Here is a 15,784-nt window from a genome sequence, read left to right on the forward strand (position 1 = left end):
GACTAGAGGAAGATGGAAGAAATTGACACCAAGGAGCATTTAAGGAAAATTGTTGTTTTTCAGTCATTAAGTCGTGTCCAACTCTGCAATCCCACGGACTGCAGCACGTTAGACTCCTCTGTCCTCCAGTATCTCCCAGAGTTTGCTCAAATTCATGTCCATTTAAGGAAAATAGATAATAAAAAAAGAGACAGATGGGAACAGATATGAAATTCCAACTTCTATATAACAGAATCACCCAACAGCTAAAATCAGAAGAACAGAAAAAATACTAAAATAATTCAAGAAAAATATCCTGAAAGACTCAAATGTACAAACACATCTCTGGTAAAACGGACGCAGAACTATTGACGCTAAGACATCCAGTAAAACAAACAAACTTTAAGGAAAATAACATCTCCTGGCATCCAAGCAAAAGAACTGCATCACCTGTAAGGAAAAGCAAATCACAATGTGACAGTGACCCTGTGCGCTGCCAGTGATGAACCTTCAAGTTCTCAGGAAAGAAAATGTGAGGTGGTGATTTCACAGTTGGCCAAGAACTCTATATTATCCTCCAAGTAAAGTACACAGATCAAACTGTGGACAAATAAGAACTTGAGGAATATTGTTCTTACAGATGCTTCCTGAAGAAGTTAACAGTTGGCCATTCATATCTATGGGTTCCACATCCTGATTGAACCAAATGTGGACAGAAAAACAAAGTTCCAAAAAGCAAAGCTTGAATTTGCCACATGCAGGCAACAACTTACATATCATCTACATTGTATTTACAACCATTTACACAGTATTTACTCTGTGTTAGGTATTATGAATAATCTAGAGACGATTTGACGTATACAGGAGGATGTGTGTAGGTTATGTGCAAATACTAGGCCATTTTGTATAATGGACTTGAGCATCCGTGGATTTTGGTATGGTGTCAAGGGTCCTAGAATCAATCCACCCAGATACCAAGGGACCACTGTATAGGATAGTTTCAGATAATCAAGAATGCTTAGAAAGCTTTCAGCACAGAGCTGACAGTAAGCATCTTTTAAGCTGACAGTAAGTGAAAGTGAGCATCTTTTACTGCAGAACAAACAGGGAAAAAGAGAAATACAGCAATATGTAACTATTACCTGCTCTGACAACAGAGTTAACACCACTCTGAAAAGGGGAAGGAAAAAAGAATACCTGTAAAGTACAAGAAGTTCGCTAAACAAAAGAGTATGATTTGGAACAGAGTACCTTATATTAAATGGAGAGAAAGCAGAGAAGCGGGAGCTAAATTCAATACTGTTTATAGTAAGGAACCAATCTATATAACCTAAAATAAATAAAGATCGGTTAATTTTAAAAGACTGCAGTATAAAACTTAGTGGAGAGAAAAGCCTTAATAACATACTATCAGTCAGTAACTTGTAACTACTAATAATACTCAAACCTAAAAGTGAACTCAAGGCCTCTTCATAATCCCTGAAAATGGGCCTCTACATCCAACTGGCCCTCTGTGGGGATATACGGCTGCGAAGGTGATTACATTTCTTCTTTAGAATACAGGTACCTTTTCGAGCATTATATTTTTCTTCAAATAGACAATTACCTATCTTCTTTTGATCTTTAGGAAAAAGTCCTTGTGATTCATCCTGTGTACAGGATCAGGTTTTCTTCAAAGCAAAGGCAGAGGTTGGTCCCCAAAACTCACTGAAGAAAGAATTCAGTCATATGCACCATTTTATAATTCACAGACATTCTATTATTACTACCAAAATTATAAGCAAATATAGCATCTTTACCAGTGTGATGATTAATTTTAATGTGTCAAGTTGGCTGGGCCACAGTACTAAGATACCTAGTCAAACATTACTCTAAATGTTTTCTGTGAAGATATTTTTCTACATAAAACTAACATGTATATCAGCAGATAGATTGCCTTGCATTACATAGGTGAGTCTCATCCAATCAGCTGAAGGTATTAATATCAGCTCTTCCCTGGATCTGATCTCCAATCTCTGTGCACACAACATTGGTGCTGTTTCTCTGGAAAACACTGACTACAAACAGAAAAGATTCTATCCTAGATTCAGAGGCATGAAATTTTCTACTACTATGATTCTCAAAACTGACAGCAGAAAAGGGCAACTGGAAGACTCAGAGCAGTTCAGTCACTCATCCTTCCTACACTCACTAGTGGCATTCTTCTGTAACGTGCAGTTGCTTCTGAAGAGGGAGATGCATGATGCTCTCTTTAATCTCATTTCAGAACAAGCATTTTCATCCCGGTCACCTCCAGTGGAAGTACATGAGACTCTCCTCCCTCTTCCGAACAACACCAGGGACTCAAATCTAGCTAGCAAGCGGCCCTATTCAGAGTGGTTCCTATATCCTTTAATTCTGAAGAAACACGACCCTTCCTTTTTTGCATGGATTTTATTTTCTCACTTTCTTTAAGGGAATTTTAATCATTAACTTTTGTTACACAATACATGGTAATAATATGCCTGGATTACTCCCTGGTTTGGGGAACTTCCTGCAAGCCGTATGGCGTGGTCAAAAATACAAATAAATAAATAAATAACCTACTTATTAAGCTTACAATTTTCTACTAAAGTACACAATTAAAACCAAAGTAAGACGAAAAATTACCAAAAAAATTTAAATAACAACAAAAAAAATTCTTAGCAAAGGAAGGAAAAAAATTTTTTAAACAAACATCTTAGCACCTTAGTAACCCTTTCCTGGCCACTTTCACCAAACTATCAGAAATTTACTCTTTTGTTCCAAATTGTTATTAATTTTGCTCAGTTCAGTTCAGTCGTTCAGTCATATCCGACTCCGTGACCCCATGAACCACACAGCACGCCAGGCCTCCCTTTCATCACCAACTCCCAGAGTTTACCCAAACGCATGTCCATTTAGTCGATGATGCCATACAGCCATCTCATCCTCTGTCATACCCTTCTCCTCCTGCCCTCAATCTTTCCCAGCATCAGGGTATTTTCAAATGAGTCAGCTCTTTGCATCAGGTGGCCAAAGTATTGGAGTTTCAGCTTCAACATCAGTCCTTCCAATGAACACCCAGGACTGATCTCCTTTAGGATGGACTGGTTGGATCTCCTTGCAGTCCAAGGGACTCTCAAGAGTCTTCTCCAACACCACAGTTCAAAAGCATCAACACCACAGTTCAAAAGCATCAATTCTTCGGCGCTCAGCTTTCTTTATAGTCCAACTCTCACACCCATACATGACCACTGGAAAAACCATAGCCTTGACTAGATAGACCTTTGTTGGCAAAGTAATGTCTCTGCTTTTTAATATGCTGTCTAGGTTGGTCATAACTCCTTCCAAGGAGTAAGCATCTTTTAATTTCATGGCTGCAATCACCATCTGCAGTGATTTTGGAGCCCCCAAAAAACAAAGTCAGCCACTGTTTCCAGTTTCCCCATCTATTTGCCATGAAGTGATGGGACTGGATGCCATGATCTTCGCTTTCTGAATGCTGAGCTTTAAGCCAACCTTTTCACTCTCCTCTTTCACTTTCATCAAAAAGGCTCTTTAGTTCTTCTTTGCTTTCTGCCATAAGGGTGCTGTCATCAGCACATCTGAGGTTATTGATATTTCTCCTGGCAATCTTGATTCCAGCTTGTGCTTCTTCCAGCCCAGCGTTTCTCATAATGTACTCCACATATAAGTTAAATAAGCAGGGTGACAATATACAGCCTTGAGGTACTCCTCCTATTTGGAACCAGTTTCATGCCCAGTTCTAACTGTTGCTTCCTGACTTGCCTACAGGTTGCTACTATCTTAAAAATAATTTTTAAAAAACATTCCCTTATTCAGTAGCAAACAAAGAGGATTTTTGTTGCTTTTTGCAACAAATTTTTGCAGCATTTATTTTTTTCTCATGTATATTTGGTTTTTCTAGATATATTCTCTGGTAGTCAGACAGGGTTCACAAATGCAAACTACAAATTCTTGGAAGCCTCAAAATACTGTTATTTTGTTCTTATCCTTGACTTGCCTAGGTATGCAAGGCAGGCTCAAATTCCCTTTGCCTTCAGTACCTTTATTGCAAAAAGGTATTTTCATTGTCTTTTATCTTCCAGAGTCACAGATACCAAATGCCAATCTGATCCTTGCTCCTTTGAGGGTAATCCATCTCCCTCTTCAAGCTGCTTTTAGAATTTTGTTTGTTACTAGATTCTGAAATGTCCCTAGGACTCGTGACATGTGTCTAAGTATCCCTCACTAAGACTTGGTCAATTTCTTGAATTAGGTAAAACAGGCTTGAATTTTAGCCTATCTACTGAATATCTTACCTAATATTTTGATTCATATGAATTGATCATCTTTATCTTAAATGATTTTTCTTTGTAATGAGTGCAACACCTGATATGAGGATAATTTTCACTTTTCTGGATTCCTTATGAACTTCTGGGTTGAGCCTTGTCTTTGTTGCATCTGCTGCCATCTGAGTGGCAGCATTCTTCACACCTGCAGGAGAGCAAGGTTAACTCTCCTGTTCTATGTATGACTTTCTTTGGTGCTGTCAGAGTTCCTCAGGTGCCTGATGATTCTTGGTGTTCATATTTTCAGATGCAAGGAAAGATATAAAGTGGTAACCGTAGCTGAGATGTGTTTCTTCAGGCCAAGTCAGGGTCTCTGAGTTCTCAGTATGAAGTATAGGTTCTGAAAAAGCAGCCAGGACCTAGGTAATTTCAGAGCAGCTGAGACTGTGTGGCAACTTCAAGCCAAGGGAGATAAGGTGAACACCTACTGCCTAATGCAGCTGGTTTCTCTCACCATAATGACAAAGGGAACTGCAGCCAGCCTGTGCTGTCTCTAACCTGAATAGACGCTAGGGTCTAGTTTGAACATTCAACTTTTTGGAGGTCTTCTTTTTCAACTCAAAGTTGTTGAGAGTTCCTTAGCTTAGCTTAGCTTTTATATTGATATAAATCTATTCCTGTCTGCTGTGTATCCTGCAGAGATTTCTCAGTGTTCTGATCTGTTGGTGGGATGATCTTTCTATATCAATAACAAAAACTGCAAACTTAATGTAAATTACGGTGAAGTACTATTTTCTATCTGCTTATAGAATAAATACAACCCTCCTAGTGAACAAATAATCTGGCATCCATTGTCTCAGTGATTTCATGTCTAGGAATTGATCAAAAGAAAACAATGGACAAGCACAAAACTACAGCAAACAGTATGTTCTGAGCAGTGCTTGTACCACGGGAAACTGAATATGAAGTTCAATAGGTCTCACTGATTTAGTGAGTAATACTTATCTATATGATGAATAACTACATAGCTATTAAAATCACAGAAATAATATAAACACATTTTAAATATATACACAATCATTCAAACAGATATGTAGGAAAAAAAACTTTTAAAACATACATTAAATTATTGACAGGCATAGTCTCTGGATGAAGGTGGATCAAAAATAATTAAGCTGACTTTCCCTGCATTCACTTGTTATTTTCAAAATTTTTTATGACTTAAGTACTGTACTTTTATAGGCAGATAAAATACAATTTGTAATTATGCTTAAATTAATGCAGTTGATTCCTAATTCTGCAAGAAACTATACATAAAAATAGATTTATACATATTAGCATTATAAATTCCAAATTTTATTTCTGTTGCCTTTTTAGTCAAGAGTAATTTCATTTTTAGAATACCATTTCACTAAATTCTAAAAGAATTAAAGATCTAATATAGATACCATTTTTGCCAAATTTATTTAATGAACAACTTAATTTGATTGAAAAGGTAGAGGCAGGAAAGAATGAACAGATGGGACTTCCTGGAGGTCCAGTGGTTGGGACTCCGAGCTTCCACTGCAGGGGGCACGAGTTTGAGGAACTAGGAGCTGCACAGCAAAGTGCAGCTCCAAAAAAAAGAAAAAGAAAAAAGAAAAGAATGAACGGATGCCTCAATGAATACTAAAGTCAAAAATGGTAATTAGAATAATACAATACTTCTAAAAATCGTAAGCCAAGCTTTCCAATTACTGCTCCCTGAATGTCCAAACTGTTCAAATACCCTTACAGCCAAAGTTTACAAGTATTGTTTTAAAATATTTTTAAATATGTTAAACTAGTAATTATTAATGTTAAGAGTGAAAAAATATTTACTACTTTATTTTTCTGTGTATTTGAAATTTTCCATACTAGAGAAGTTAAAAATTACATACTAAACAAACTTTTTTGTTTTTTAATTCTAATCACTAATTCAGATTCAAAAATCAGTAAGAAAAATTTTAATAAAAATTAAAGCTTACTTACATGAGTTGAAATAGTATATATAAAAGTAAACAATAAGAACATGTCAGATAACTGGCAGAAGATACAAAAAGATAAAAAACACACTTAGATGGTCATATCTCTAGGTAGTTCAATCTAACAACAGTATAGGGCTTCCATGATGGTCCCACTGTGGTTAAGAGCCTGCCTTGTAATTCAGGGGACACTGACTTGATCCCTGGTCCGGAAGATCCCACATGCCATGGAGCAATTACGCCCATGCATCACAACTACTGAGCTGCCACTCTAGAGCCTGCATGTTGTAACTACTGAGCCCGTGTGCTGCAACTGCTGAAGCCCTCGTGCTCTAGAGCCCACGATCTACAAGCGAAGCCACTGCAATGAGAAGCCTGTGTGCCACAACGAGAGAGTAGCCCCGCTCCCTGCTAGAGAAAGTCCATGTTGCAGCAACAAAGATCCAGTGCAGCCAAAAATAAACAAAACAGAACAGAAAATAAACATATTTTTAAAAAGAACAGTACAGGGAGTTCCCTGGTGGTCCAGTGGTTAGGACTTTAAACTTTCACAACTGAAGGCTGAGTTTCAGTCTCTGGTTGGAGAACTAAGATCCCACAAGCCAGTACAAAAAGGGATGTAAGATTAACAATTTAAAGCAACTAACTTTTTAAAATTTAAAATGAGAATTTCTGGAATATGGTGATTTTGCTTTGCATGTTCTCCTTGGATATGTTATTTTTAATAGCCTTACTGTCTGGCATTTTCTTGGGGGAAAAAGTCTAAAGTATTCTTAACTATCACTTACCAGGTAGTCAATAAACAAACAGCAATATTATAAACAAATACCAAGACATCTCATTCAATTGAGGACACATGGAATTATAGCTCCAAGGGCAAATAAAAGGCTGTATTGTGTCAGGATCCAAACAATTCAAGGATAAAAGTAGAGAAACCAGAACTAAACATCTATAATCACTTTCCTTGTCATCTCCATAAGCTATAAACAGCTTTTCCTATAGTTTCAATGGGAGTAAATGTTGACCAAGTATACAGCATCCAATCACCTTTCATTGCTGTAATTGTGTATATTAATTTCCAAACAACTTGACTTTGTTATCTGATGTGCTTTAAGATATCAGTTCTGATGATGGTTTAGGCCAGTTCTTCTCAAACTCAGGCATGCATCAAATCACCTACAGTTTCTGAAAACAGTTACCCAAGCCTGTCCCAGAAACTCTGGGTTCCATTCTATTCTGCAGGCCTGAAGAAGAACCAAAGACTTTCTAACAAGCTTCCAAGTGCACTGCTCACCTAGGTACCACACCTTTGGTAGCAGAACTGATCCAGAATAAACAGTAACTTCTATACATCCAAGTTCCCAAAAAGGAAAACCAAGACTATAGAAAACACTTCTGTACTTTGCTCAATACTTTAAATAATGGTACTGAAAGTACCATTCCAATTATTCTGTCATCAAGAACAGAATTCCTGAGAACAAACTAGTGGTTACCAGTAAGGAAAGGGAAGGTGGAGGGGCAAAACAGAAATAGGAGATTAAGTATAAACTCCTGTGTATAAAACAAATAAGGATATACTGTAGAGTATAAGGAATCTAGCCAATATTTTTATAATAACTGTAAATGGAGTATAATCTTTAAAAGTTGTGAAACACTATGTCATACACCTAGAACACTGTAGAACTTAATTATATGTCGATTTAAGAAACAAAATCTGTGCTGAAAGGCCTTTCACCCTTTATCTAGACTCCCTTAATGACTTAAGTTGAGTACCATTTCTCATCAGTAAATATCTTACTTTTATAGTCAATATTTAAAGGCACCGTACTTCTTACATTTTTAACTATTATAATTCTCCTATAATAAACCAGTAATGACAGCCATATACTGCATACTTTGGTGTATGAATTAACTGATCTCTTTCCTAATTTTTTTATTTTTTTAATACTGTGAGATAAAAGCAGCTTCCTTACTGTGTTCCAGCAGATTTCAAAAGAAACTAAGTCAAAATAATTGTCTTTTTGCAAGATGCACAGCAGTAAATAGAAAAAAACTGCTTCTCTAGTACTTGTTGCTTGTTAAGAGTTCTACAGCTGAAACTGGCATTCCCAGCTTAAACCAACAATAAAAAAACAGGATGGAGAAAGTCAAGTTTTCTATCCAAATCACTCTGGCCTTTTCATTATTTTGTCTACACACTGTGCACACTGAGAGTATTCAGAGACGTCCATGGCAAGCATCCAAATGCCTCAAGGGTTTTCCAAAGCACTATTCACTTTCACTGGTGTGAGTAACAGAGCTACTGGCAAATTGATTAAAAAGTATTCCACATTTGACCAGTTTATCATTGTCAATACCATGGTTCATTTAGATGCTTGCTCCAACTGTGATCTAGGTCTGTGTGCTTGTGACAGAAATATTTTTCATATACGAGACAACAAAACATACAGTTCAGGAAACAGGACGTGGTATCAATAGTTACTATAGGTTCCAGAATCATACTGTCCTGTTGCTGTATCCTAGCTATTTCTTAGATGTGATGACCACAGACTCAAACTCTCTTCGCATAGAAGGATTCAAGGTCCCTACTTGACAAGGGATGTCATGAATGAGACTACCCCAGGGACAAGAGGAGGAGGAGGGGAAGGAGCACAGTGACAGCCTTGGTCGGTGACTAGTACTGGTGTCTTAGAAAAAGGAAAACATTCCCTAGAAATCCTCAATTCAGTGTGTTAACAGGTCCTGATCCATTTTTCAAATGTACATTAGTGGAAAAGATACCAAAGCCCAGTCACACCTCCCTGAAATGTAAATCTATCGACTATCCAAATTAAGGAAGAAAAAGAGCCAGATCCATATTTGAAAACTAAAACAAAGAATCACTACAGCTACATCCACCTTATTTGCCCCCAACTACACCTGCCTTCAAGATGTGCCTTCAGTTAAGAGATAATTCCCAAACAACCTCCTGGGAAGCCAGAAAAGAAATGTCCACCAGCTTGTCCCCAAAATAGACCAAGAACCCTGGCTCACAAGAAGCACAAAAGTTTCTATTTACCTCAAAAAATGAGAATGAGACTCAGCTATGCAACATTTCTGGGTGCAGAGACACTGCTCCAAGCACTTTGGACCTGATTACCAGAATCCCCTCACACCCACGGAGATAGGAGATGCCATTTGCAGGACATGGGCTCTGCCAGCCCTTGTCTCCTGGGTGTTCCTGTGACTCTCTCAAGCAAGCAGAGGCACGTGCACATCGAGTTGTTATTGCACAGCCCCCCTGTACCAACACGGAAAGCGAGAGGAGGCATGACCACGGGTCAGTGGCTGCACACAAGGAGTCTGAGCACCTTACTCTCTGGAGGGCCACAGTGGAGGCAGGCAAGGAGAGAGTGAGGCTCCAAGTTCTGCTTTCCTGTACCTGTTTGCTATAAACACTTCATCTGTAATGAAAACCCGAAAACCTCACTGTTCCAGTCCAACACCATGACTTAATCAAGTTAAGCTGAGCGTTAGGCATACGAGGGATTTGGTAAAGCCCACAGCTGAGCCAGTGGGGCTTCCCACTCCAAGGCCAGCCTCTCCACCACCCATCATCCCCACTTACCCATTCAAGGACAACAGTTAACAGCTTTCATTTGTGATATGTGGAAACTTCTGTTTCAGTTTTTTTCCACCCCACCCATCCTCAAATTTGCACTGACATCAGAAAAAAAATAGGAAAATGACTGGTAACTTTTCAACTTCTCCTTTTTGCTATGTTCAAAACTTCTACTCTTTAAATGAGACAAGCACACCTCATATTAAAGCCCTAGATCACGTTTCCTGAATCATGTAACAGATGGGATGAGAGATTCTTTAGCTGCACATGTATGAACTTCAAAAATCAAATGCATAGGAATTTATTCCTTTTTAGGGGAAAAAAGATGAACAAAGCTAGTTTTGCAAAGTTAATGTGTAATTTGCTTTCATCTCCCATTATATTTAAGTTTTTTTTTCATTATCTTCTATTTATGCCAAGAGATAGTTTACTACTTATGGTAAAGATAATGAGTGGAGATATATTACATAAATTATTAGATCACTATATATGACAGAACTGTGAAGATGATGGGCAAATAAGTGAAATTTGAGAAATGTTTTATCAAACCTCAGGACTTGCCCTATCTTCATATTTTTGCTTTTCAAGTCATTTCTTAAACTGAGTATCACATATATTTACATTACATATCCAAGTTTTCCTTTAAATAGAGACATATTTTGGTTTAACTACCAACAATTAATGAAAGGCACCTTTATTCATCCAGACCTTCTATAACAGCCCAGAGGACTCTCACACTCTTCTGCTACTACAGAGTGGTGACCAAGAGGCACAAGCATTTCAATATGAATAATTTGAAAATAATTAATTGTATAATCAGTCTTGGGAGGTGCTAGGGTCACAATGAGGGTCTCCCATATTTAACAACCTTATGATGAACACTCACACAATCATAGTTGATTTGTCAGGATTTCACGGTGCAGTAGCCATCACAGTACCACAGTACCAGTAGATATTGTTGTTTAAGATAGTAAATTTTCTTTTTGGACATAACTATACACATACAAAAAAATTGCAGGAAGGAAAAAAGTTGCCTTTACTCTCTAGTACCTACAGAATTTAAGATTCATACCACGTTTGTCACTTAAAATTATCTTTCAACATGAATACGCTTTCTCTACATTACAATATCCTCATTCATTTGAAAATTTTATGAAGAAGTGAGTGTGCCTGGCAGAGTGCTAGCTAGGTCCTCGATGAACAGGGGCAAGAAGGCACACCGTTACTCAGTGTGCAGCGAGGCTCCATGTGAGGCTGGCTGCGCAGAGGGTTCAAGAGAGGGTCTCACAGAGATGACCTCACAGCCCATGTAACCAAAGGCCACAGTGTGCTATCTAAAAAGGCAAGTTTCTGCAAAACAGATAACCAGTGCAAGTTCAATGCATGAAGCAGGGCACTCAAAGCCGGTGCTCTAGGACAACCCAGAGACGGGGTGGGAAGAAACGAGGGAGTGGGATTCAGGATGGGGGACACATGTGCACCCGTGGCCAATTCATGTCAATGTATGGCAAAAACTATCACAATGTTTAACGTATTTATCCTCTAATTAAAATTAATTAATGAAAAATAAATAAAAAGGCAAGTTTCAGAACCGCTTACTTGTGGGATGTCCTTTTCTTCATCATGCTTGCAGATACACCAGCATGGCCTAAAAGAGAAGTGAGTATACGTCAATGAAAACTGGATTAAAAAATAGCTCAAACTCAGGAAAAAGTTAACTTACGAAAAACTGCCATATAAAGCATGAAATTAAACCACAAGGGAATTCCCTGATGGCCTAGGGTTAGGACTCTGTACTACTCTGCTTTCAATGCCAAAGGTACCAGGTTCCATTCCTGGTTAGGGAACACTGTAGAACCTCACAAGCCACAAGATGTGGCCAAAAAACAACAATAAAAAAAACCCACAACAGCCAAAATGTAAGAAAACCATTTGCTTACTTATCTTTTAAACGGAAGATAAGGGGTTCTGGGAAGATAAAATGACAGTAAGAGCAGTTTATCTGCCTAAAATGGCCATAGAACACACAAAAAGCAAAATCACATGGATAAAAACTACAGCCAGAAAAGTGACAATCCTATTCATAAAGTACTAAAAGGTATAGAACTCATCTTCCTGCCACAAACAACTAGAAAATGGGACAAGAGATATGAAACATCTGGACCCAGACATCAGGACAAGAGGCAGTACGGGACTATGGAACCAGGGAGCAGAAAACCCACCCAAGGGCCCCTACACCAACCAAGTGCATCCCAAGAACCATTTGAGGACAATGGTGCATGAAGGGTAACCAAGAACACTGAGGTTGTGCTACACTGAGAGTCAGATGGAAGCTAAAGAGGCGAGGTGGGCTGGGAGTCGTGGGTCAGAGTGCTGGCAAGGAACGAGATCTCACAGGGAGCGCCAAACATCTGGAAAAGGTATGGTGGTCTTTAGTCTTTGGCTAGATACTAACTTGCAAAGGCATGAGAGCTGTTCAAACTCCATCTAGCCACCTCTTTGAACACACAGGATAATCAGGAAAAACCATAAAGATAATCCCTTGGCAGGAGGATGAAGCAGCCCTAAGAAGAAAAGCTGCTACAGACACATCCCAGAACTTGCTTGCCAAAACAAAGCTCCAATATTCAGTTAAAGGACACCAGTAAAACCCAATGCTCCACAACTGGGTTGGATACTTCAGATGTCCAACACCCCAACTCCAAGAACTAGGTCTGTGGGAAAGCAGCAAACTATAACCCCATAAGCAAACAGGTTACAACCGAAACAATGTAATTAGCAAGCAAAGATGCTAAAAGAATGATTAATAACTATGCTCAAACAGTTAGAGGAAGACATAAACACTTAAAACAGATGAATGGGGGAAGGAGAAGAAATAAATGAAACTGATGAAAAATATATGATCCAAAATGAAGAAGAAAAAAAGAAATCCACTGGATGTGGTTAGTAGCAGATCAGACCCCACAAATAAAAAAAGCAGTGAATATGAAACATTGTAACACAACATATCCAAAATAGAACACAAACAGCCTCAGTGACTTCTAGGACAATAGCAACCGGCCCAGCATAAACAAAACGGACTCCACAAAAGAGAACAGAGGAGTGAAGAAAAAGTCTGACAAAAATAATGGCAGAAAGGTTTTCAGATGTGATAAATACATAAACATAGAACCAACAAGGTCAATGAAGCCAAAGTAAGATAAAAAACAAAGGGAAAAACCACAAGGCACATTCTAACCAATTTCTGAAAACCAGTGACACAGAAAATACTTTTAACCAGCTGAACAATAAAAGACATCTTAAATTTAGGCAAACAAAATAGTGGCTCCAGATTTGTTGTCAGAAACAATGTTGGCCAGAAAAAAACAGTGGAATAAATCTTTAAGGTGCTGCCAAGATAAAGAAAACAATCTACCTGTGAATACTATGTATAGCAAAAATCTTTCCAACCCCAACAATATTATTTCACTAAATATAGTTTAAATACATCAATTAAGAGACTATACAAAGAAGGAAGAAACAATTATTAAAATCAAAGGTATCAGGCATCAAAAAGGATATTCCAAAATGATAACAGAGTCAATTAAGAAGCTGCAACACTCTTTCCTTTCCGGGGTGTGGGAGGTAAGATGGCAGTGCAGATTTCCAAGATAGAGTCTGTCTTTGAAGAAGACGGCATCTTCAAAGCTGAACTGAACGAGTTTCTCACTCAGGAGATGGCTGAAGATGGGTACTCTGGAGTTGAGGTCCGAGTTACACCAACCAGGACAGAAATCATCATCATGGCCACAAGGACAGAGAATGCTCTTGGTAAGGAGGGCTGGCGGATCCAGGAATTCACTGTTGTGGTTCAGAAGAGATGTGGCTTCCCTGAGTGCACTGTAGCGCTATATGCTGAAAAGGTAGCCACAGGAAATCTGTGTGCCATTGTCCAGGCAGAGTCTCTGCATTACAGACTCCCAGGAGGCCTTACTGTGCCAAGGGCCTACTACGGTGAGCTGAGGTTCATCATGGGGCCAAAGGCTGTGAGGTCGTGGTGTCTGGGAAACTCCAAGGATAGAGGGCTAAATCCATGAAGTTTGTGGATGGCCTCATGATCCACAGTGAGGACCCTGTTAACTACTATGTTGACACCTCCGCACGCCACGTGCTGCTCAGACAGGGTGTGCTGGGCATCAAGGTAAAAGATCATGCTGCCTTGGGACCCAACCAGTAAGACTGGCCCTAAGAAGCCTTTGCTTGATCACGGGAACACTCTGGAACCCAGAGATGAAAATGCTGCCTACCAATCCCATGAAGAGAAAAGTGGGAAGCCAGAGCTGCATGCCATGCCCTAGCCGATAAACCAAGGCAAGACAGATTTCCTTGACCCCTGGGTCTGGAGCCTGGATGTTGCTCTATAAAGATTTTTAATAAAATATTTTTAAAATACGAAAAAAAAAAAAAAAAAGAAGCCACAACAGGGCTGGTGGTCCTATGGTTAGGGCTCCCAGTTCTCATTACTGAGGGCCTGAGTTCAATATCTGGTCAGGGAACTAAGATCCCACAGTCATGTAGCACAGTCAAAAATAAAAAAGGAAGCTATAACGATCTTAAAAGTATATAAACCTAATTATAGTATACTGAAATATATGAAGCAAAAACTGATAGAATAAGAAAAACGGACATACTCATATTTAAAAATATAAACACTTCTCAGTAATTGATATAACAAGTGGGTAAGAATATAAGAAAAGGATATAGAAGACCTAAACATCACAAACAGCCAACTAGGCTTAGATGACATTTACAGAATGTCAATCCAGTAATGCCAAAATAAACCTTTTTTCCAAGTTCACATGGGACATTAACCCAGATACACCATATGCTACTCAGAATATAAACTCTCAATACACTTAATGTCAAACCATACAAAATAAGTCCTCTGACTACATCAGAATTAAATTAGAAATAAATATTCGTAAACACCCCAATATTTGAAAATTAAACAATCTTTTAAAACTTCATGTTTCAAACACTAAGTCACAATGAAAATTCAAATATTTTGAATAAGAAAACAACAACTTATCAATATTTACAGAGTGCTTCAAAATATATACCATATTGATCAAAATTCACACTAAGTAACATAATCCACCTGGGTGGAGGAAGAAGGCTTCTGGGTTATCGCAAAGTTCTCTCCTTGGCATTACATCAAGACATGCAGTTTTTAAACATAAATTTCTGCAATTACATAACAATTCTAAAAAGATAAACGAAAAAGGTCAGTTGGTCTGTACAGGGCTGTCCATTCTACTTCACAGATAAAAAGTGCCAAACACTATCCCAAATGCTAAGAGTGCCATTCCCCCTCAGTTTCATCCAGCATGTGACATACACTGATGAGTGGGCAGCTGAACAGAGATCAAATCTATCCGAAGCATCTCTAGAAGAGCCCTTTCAGCCGTATGAAGTGCAGCTGCAAATGCCTATGGATGGTCGTCCAGCCGATCCTGTCAACCCACACTAAATTTCATAATCACACTTTATGCCCACTTCACTTCTGGTCTCAAAGTTCCTCCTTAGTACAGAGGATATTAATCAATATCTCCACCCTCTAAGAGGCTCTAATGAGAAAAGTAGACAATAAATAAGAGCAAATGAGTAATATAAGCAGAAAAATGGAATGTTTAAGAAAAAACAGACAGACATGGCAGATGGGCTTCCCTGATGGTTCAGTGGTAAAGAATCCACTGCCAATGCAGGAAATATGGGTTTGATCCCTGGTCTGGGAAGATCCTACATACTGTAGAACAACTAAGCCCCTATTGCCACTACTATTGAGCTTGTATTCTAGACAGACCCCAGGAACAGCAACTACTGAGCCCACTGGCCTAGAGCCAGGACTCCACACAAGAGAAGCCACTGCA

General features: G+C 38.6%; 1 protein-coding gene, 1 long non-coding RNA gene and 1 pseudogene across 5 annotated transcripts in view; 1 reads left to right on the top strand and 2 right to left on the bottom strand.

Moving 5' to 3' along the window:
• Window positions 1-15,784, bottom strand: part of SPIN1 (spindlin 1) — an 81,717-nt gene that overhangs the window by 15,473 nt on the left and 50,460 nt on the right. For all 4 annotated transcript variants that reach the window (XM_086315669.1, XM_086315668.1, XM_086315671.1 and 1 more), the window contains one exon: window positions 11,475-11,523. In XM_086315669.1, the coding sequence (XP_086171795.1) occupies window positions 11,475-11,523 (49 nt within the window). The remainder of the gene's footprint in view (window positions 1-11,474; window positions 11,524-15,784) is intronic.
• LOC147367650 (uncharacterized) lies at window positions 5,717-9,976 on the bottom strand. Its single transcript, XR_015131947.1, has 2 exons — window positions 9,882-9,976; window positions 5,717-5,884 (listed from the first exon to the last, which is right to left on the bottom strand). It is a non-coding gene; the product is annotated as an uncharacterized LOC147367650 (long non-coding RNA).
• Window positions 13,502-14,278, top strand: LOC147367651 (small ribosomal subunit protein uS3 pseudogene; annotated as a pseudogene).

The sequence above is a fragment of the Bos grunniens genome, chromosome 8 (assembly GCF_055505025.1).
Source record: "Bos grunniens cultivar Pamir isolate PY7600 chromosome 8, Bosgru_T2T1.0, whole genome shotgun sequence".
In the NCBI taxonomy this organism is placed as follows: Eukaryota; Metazoa; Chordata; class Mammalia; order Artiodactyla; family Bovidae; genus Bos; species Bos grunniens.